Source organism: Penaeus vannamei, chromosome 28, assembly GCF_042767895.1.
Source record: "Penaeus vannamei isolate JL-2024 chromosome 28, ASM4276789v1, whole genome shotgun sequence".
In the NCBI taxonomy this organism is placed as follows: domain Eukaryota; kingdom Metazoa; phylum Arthropoda; class Malacostraca; order Decapoda; family Penaeidae; genus Penaeus; species Penaeus vannamei.
Genome location: NC_091576.1, coordinates 13,494,574 through 13,501,122, shown reverse-complemented (window position 1 = coordinate 13,501,122; position 6,549 = coordinate 13,494,574). Strand labels below are relative to the sequence as shown.

At 39.2% G+C, this 6,549-nt stretch overlaps 1 protein-coding gene across 1 annotated transcript; it reads left to right on the top strand.

Moving 5' to 3' along the window:
- The first annotated feature begins 1,470 nt into the window (after nucleotides 1-1,470).
- On the top strand, nucleotides 1,471-6,337 carry LOC113812181 (uncharacterized). Its single transcript, XM_027364022.2, has 12 exons — nucleotides 1,471-1,827; nucleotides 2,401-2,464; nucleotides 2,634-2,764; nucleotides 2,941-3,053; nucleotides 3,368-3,489; nucleotides 3,622-3,690; nucleotides 4,300-4,474; nucleotides 4,602-4,725; nucleotides 4,809-4,953; nucleotides 5,053-5,195; nucleotides 5,298-5,418; nucleotides 5,526-6,337. The coding sequence occupies exons 1-12, from the start codon at nucleotides 1,471-1,473 to the stop codon at nucleotides 5,573-5,575; spliced, it is 1,614 nt and encodes a 537-aa protein (XP_027219823.1). The 3' UTR covers nucleotides 5,576-6,337.
- Nucleotides 6,338-6,549: the final 212 nt, after the last annotated feature.

The window sequence follows — 6,549 nt, the reverse complement described above, 5'->3', positions numbered from 1 at the left end:
AAGTATAGCGAATTTTTACACACGCTCCCCGTGGGCGCTCGGAACAGATAGAAAGAGCAGATCAAATCCCAAATCAGAATCCTGAGCTGCATTCAATGAAAGATGGGATGACGCATTTATATCATGAATATATTTATAACCTCTTGAGGTTATAAATATATTCATGATATAAATGCGGCTAGTACATTATTCCATCTTTCATATATATAGGTATATATACATTATACATACATACATATATATGTATATATATATATATATATATATATATATATATATATATATATATATATATATATATATATATGTATATATATATATTATATATATATATATATATGTATTATATATATATATATATATATGTATATATATACATATATATACATATATATACATATATATATATATATATTTATATATATATATATGTATCTATATATATATATCATATATATATACATATTTATATATATATATATATATATTTATATATATATATTGTGTGTGTGTGTGTGTGTGTGTGTGTGTGTGTGTGTGTGTGTGTGTGTGTGTGTGTGTGTGTGTATATAATAAATATAAATATATATATATATATATATATATATATATATATATATATATATATATATATATATATATATATATATGTATATATATTTATATATATATATATAAGATATATATATGCACACACACACACACACACACACACACACACACACACACACACACACACACACACACACACACACACACACACACATACACACACACACACATATATATATATATATGTATATATATATACATACATATATATATATATATATATATACATATATATATATAATATATATATATATACATATATATATGTGTGTATATATATATATATATTATATATATTCATTTAAGAGAGAGAGAGAGAGAGAGAGAGAGAGAGAGAGAGAGAGAGAGAGAGAGAGAGAGAGAGAGAAAGAAAGAGAGAGAGAGAGAGAGAGAGAGAGAGAGAGAGAGAGAGAGAGAGAGAGAGAGAGAGAGAGAGAGAGAGAGAGAGAGAGAGAGAGAGAGAAAGAAAGAAAGAAAGAAAGAGAGAGAGAGAGAGAGAGAGAGAGAGAGAGAGAGAGAGAGAGAGAGAGAGAGAGACAGAGAGACAGAGAGACAGAGAGACAGAGAGACAGAGAGAGAGACAGAGAGAGAGGGGGGGAGGAGAACTAGAGAGAGTTTGCGTGTGTGTGCTTGTCTGCTTATGTTTGTGTGTGCGTATGCGTTTTCATGTGTGCGTATGCATGTGTGTAATTGCGTGCGTGTGCATATTATGTGTTTGCATATATATGTGTGTGATTTTGATATACACGATTTGTAGAGAATATGGGCATCGCTGGGACGTGGTCTATCAGTCAAGCATAACATATTCCTAACGTTTCTGTGGAACTCGATTTTTCACAGCATATAAATCGAAGTCAGATGTATGTCATTAAGGTAATAAGTCACGCACCTGACGAGGCTTCAACGCTCGAGCTAATTTATGAAGCACCGACTCACCTGTGGCGCTCGGACTGGCGTGGGCGAAGGGCTTTAAAATGGCCCGCGCTGGATCCTGGCTTCACTCCCCAGCTCTCCTTGCCTCGAGGCGCGCACACTCGTCTCCTAGGACTTCCTACTGAGCGCCAGAGCCTGCCAAGGACTTCCTTCTGGGCGCAGATCCTTTCTGGGACTTCCTCCTCCTTCTCCGAGATGAAGGCACTGGTCTTGGGGCTTCTGGTGGCGGTCGGAGCAGTCCTGGTCTCCGCAGCGGGGCCATCTGGCATCGCCGGCCATCACGTAAGCACATTTCGTCATGGGCGCCCGTGAGCTGGGTCGCGTCTCACTGTGTCTTGACATGAAGGGTACTGTGTCGTAGGCCCAAATAACCAGCATGTACATATGAGGTATGACTAGGCTCAATGAGTGCAGGTAACCGAAGGACCGCATACAAGCCATCAGCTCGGTCTCTCTCGTCTGTGGAGCAGTTTAGTTGAAAGACAATAAACAATACCAAGGAAACGAGCATAAGACTAATGTAGCGTATTATTAACTGACAAATGCTAATAACATAAATATGAAATGAATTACATGCGTAAGTCAGTGCTGAATAAGTAATATCATATCTACACAAGATGAGTTTATGTGGATAAGATCAGGGATTGCCTATGATGTTTTCAAGTTCCTATTGCAATCGTAATAGGGTTTTCTTTCTCTCACGCGAAGAAGATATATGACCAAAACTTCCTCATTTCTTTTCCATATTGTTCACCTTCCCTGATTTCAAGATGCACTTTGGTTTTCCAGACTACCCCATGATTTTATATCAAGATCGTTTTGTCACGTACATTAATGCGAAAACCCTTTATTTAGGACTTCCAGCTCCGCACTAACAGCAGCTATAAGCAACCGCGACAGATCTACAAGGTGCCAAAAGGTGAGTTGCTCGCTCTGCTTGCGTCTTGCGCAAAACCTTACGCTTAGAGAAGGAACACTTATGCATCCAGTCATTGTGTGATTGTTCGTTGCATTCTCTTTGTCGATTTACTGGTACATGTCGAGGTCTGCATTTCCTTTCCTACGTTTCCTTTTGCATTTCCTTCTAGTTCTTGACTGTGCGAGCAACCCCACTGCCACTGGCGATATAACCTTACAGCCCGGAGAGAGCATCAACGTCGCTTCTCCTAACTTCCCTTCTCTGTACTCGAGCTATCTGAATATGATATGGAAGATCACGGTATTATCATTTATCACAGTTTTTAATGTATATTCACATGAAATGGTCTGTGAGTTCATCCTCTCAGAGATTGATTTTCCGCCTGACTTTTTCCTATTCGCATGAAATGATCTGTTCGTTCCCCTATTCAGAGAGCATTCGCAATCATGAACTAGTCATGCCTTCCTCAATCACAGGCTCCTGATGCTACATCTCTGAACATCGAGTGCGACATCCAAGGAATCAAGGGGAAACGGAGGTGCAGGAAAGGAGACAAGCTCGTTCTCAAAGACGGTTGTACGAGAACAAGGTTAAAGAAGCAGCTTCATTCTAACGTTACAGGAAATGTATTAGAAATGAATATAAGATATAAGATGAAAACAGCCTTCCTGTGTTTGTTTTTCTTAAACAGACAAAAATCTAGAATACAGCAACAGTACAGAATTTGTTTTCTTTATTTAAAATTCAGTGCAGTTTGATTCTGTCCCTCTTCAATGTATTTTCAGAACAATATTGCACTTTGGATATTCGCACAGAGCAATATTCACAATTAGTGAATCATCATAGTTTACAGTTAACAGTTCACATGTATCCTAACTTTGTTTATGGTAATTTGACACGCAGGGTATGCTCCTCTACGCCTGATACATATAGCACATATTCCTGTGACAATTTTGTCACGATGATCTTCCGGACTAACAGCGCAGGGGAACTAAATGGGTTCTGCTGCACAGTGACTGCGCTAGGTATTTGTATAAACTTTCGATCATTGCTTTTTGAAATCATAGTAATGCTGATGTGGGTGCCAGGGTAACCGGCTCACCAAGAGACCACCAATATTTACTGTAAAATCTTTCAGTGAATAAAAATCCTTACAGGTGCAAACACGGAAGACCCGGCAACCACCACAGAGGGAAGCAATCAAACTAACCCACCAGATACTTGCCGTAAGTCGTATCTTATATACATATATATATATATATATATATATATATATATATATATATATATATATATATATATATATATATATATATATATATACATATATATATATATTTATATATATATATATATATTTATATATATGTATATATATATATATATATATATATATATATATATATATATATGTATATATATATATATGTATATATATATGTATATATATATATATATATATATATATATATATATATATATATATTTAATAAGGAGAGAGCATGAGGAGGAATATCAAGTAGGATTTTCGACTATTATTAACTTTCGTGTTTTGATAGACTTTTCATAATTGCTCTAAAACCTTTTTCCAATTGATTGCCTTTTCAGTAAATCCTAAACATAGAAATAAGAAAAGCTAGCATTTCTAGGGTCCAGGTAAAGAGGGTGAAATTATATTTAGACTACAAAGATTTGAGAATATCAGCTAATCAATCAGTTAGGTCTGCATTGTTACCAGCCAGCAAGCTCTCTTTCCATCAAGGCATTTTGGCAAACCATGGCCGGTGTCCTGCTGATCCAAATACTCACCAGATAAACCCTTGTCCGCCCTCCAGCGTGTGGCGTGCCCAACAGAAGCACGAGGATTGTGGGTGGTGTGGTCACGGAAATGAACGAGTACCCTTGGCTGGTCGCTCTGTCTACAGCCAATGATGGACAAAATCATCCCTTCTGTGGCGGATCTGTCTACAACGATCTGTGGGTGATTACAGCTGCCCATTGCACCCACGGGTGAGTGCAGAGGAGGCTACGTGGATCTGTTTTTGTTTTTTGCTTTTCAGTATCAGCTATTTTGGTTTCTTTTTCTTTCTCTAAGTATACTAAGTATAATGACTGAATTTTCTTTTGAACCGAGCAGTAGTAGCCCTTCTGAGATAGAGGTTCTCTACAACATGTGGGACTGGAAATCTTCCAGTGCGACGCAGATCATCCAAAAGAGTGTTGTTCAAATTATCGAGCATCCCCAGTACAACACTGCCACGGTGAGTCACCTGTTGTAGACCATTGCTGCGTCAATATTCAGCATATCCTTATTTGTTGAAGCAAACTCTATCTGTCCCTGCAGCTTGACAACGACATCGCCCTCATCCGCGTCTCCTCCCCCGTGGACCTCAGCTTACCTGGAATCATGCCCGTATGCCTCCCATCCTCCACGGACAGTTTCACTAACCAGAACGCAATTGTCACTGGTTGGGGAACTTTGTCGTCTGGTGAGGCAGTCATCTTGTGTCCGCATGTGCCATACACACTTGCATTATATATCACTCTTTTGTGTTGCCTTGTTTGAGCCAACCAGTCTTTTCCAATAGGTGGTGACCAACCCAATAAGAACCACGAGGTCACAGTGCCCATCAGAACGCAATCTGAATGCATCGATTCTTACGGCAGCGAATTCACAACCAGTACCATGATCTGCGCTGGTTTTCCCACGGGAGGCTCCGACTCCTGCCAGGTAGGCAGAAGACTGAAATACTAAACCGAGTTCAAGGTAGGGTATAGCAACCTCAGTGTTAGGGTGTCAATGTGAACTTCCTAATACCCGTTTGACTTGCAGGGCGACAGTGGCGGTCCCCTGACAGTCGACGTTGGTGGCCAGCACCATCTCGCCGGCGTAGTCAGCTGGGGATATGGATGTGCTGATGCAGGCTACTATGGCGTCTACACCAACGTACCCAGTAAGTGATCCTTCTTTAAGTTCTTCCTGTCCACATTCTTTTCGCCATACATCAATTTTTTTAGAACTATTTGCATTTATTTTATTGTGATTATTTCCTTTCCCCAGATTACATAACCTTTATTAAGAATAATGCTAATTCTGGGAACTTCTGCTGAGAGGAGCGGCCGGAATCCAGATTGATCTTCAACAGATGACAACTTATGCCAACGAGAAGCTAATTCAAGCACGTCGATGACTCTGAACACTGGAATTACTATCAGCTAAAGCCGATTTCATGTACCCTGTCTCCGGTCCGGGATTCTTGCCATTTTGACCAGGCCTATACTACGGCCAATCCCAGAAAAGGAGAACCTGGCAGCTCAACCCAAACTCTCGAGCCCTCTGATTCGCTGCGTCGCTTATTTCTAAGTTTAATCACCAGACCTTGAACGCTAATGATTTCATAGGTTTAGATTTTTCAAATTTATATAAATGTTTTTTAAAAATTAATCAAAATACGATGCCTTCAAATAATTTGGCGAATCAGGGAATACGAAAGCCTTGGATGAGAGATCAGTCTTCGTTTTCTTGAAATTAGACTGAGTTTAGGCACATTTCCTAGGGGACTTCGGGAACCCAGTCTAAAAAGAATTATTTGTCCAAATCGTGCTGCTATTGCGCAAGTAATGATAATCCATAGGTTATGAATATCTTAGCAGTTTATTGTCTTCCTATGCAGTTATAGCACCACTTTGAAAACGTTTTGAAGCCTGCTGAGACGCACAAAAGCAAGGGGAATCGTAAGGGAGCCAAGGGTAATAGCAAGAGACGAGGTCTGGATAGGAGTAACTAGGCCAAAGAAACTGTGACGGAGATCAACGTCCTTGTTTGGAATGACTTCTGTGCCTTTGTTTGCTGCAAATAAAAATGCCCTGCAACATGTTCTTGACTTGACCTTTTGCAATAAAGATGGAAGGAAGGGTAAAGATTGCACCAAGAAAAAAAAATATGAATTTTGAAACGCAGATGTACTCACACTAACACACACACACACACACACACACACACACACACACACACACACACATACACATACATGTACCCAAGTAAACAAAGGAACTAGCACTACCACCCGATGATGACTGAGGAC

Excerpts from the sequence above, each read along its gene's own strand:
- LOC113812181 (XM_027364022.2), top strand. The coding sequence starts at position 1,471 with ATGTATGTCATTAAGGTAATAAGTCACGCACCTGACGAGGCTTCAACG. Across the intron at positions 2,765-2,940 it reads ATATGATATGGAAGATCACG|GCTCCTGATGCTACATCTCT; the intron begins GTATTATCATTT and ends CCTCAATCACAG. Across the intron at positions 3,054-3,367 it reads GACGGTTGTACGAGAACAAG|GGTATGCTCCTCTACGCCTG; the intron begins GTTAAAGAAGCA and ends TTTGACACGCAG.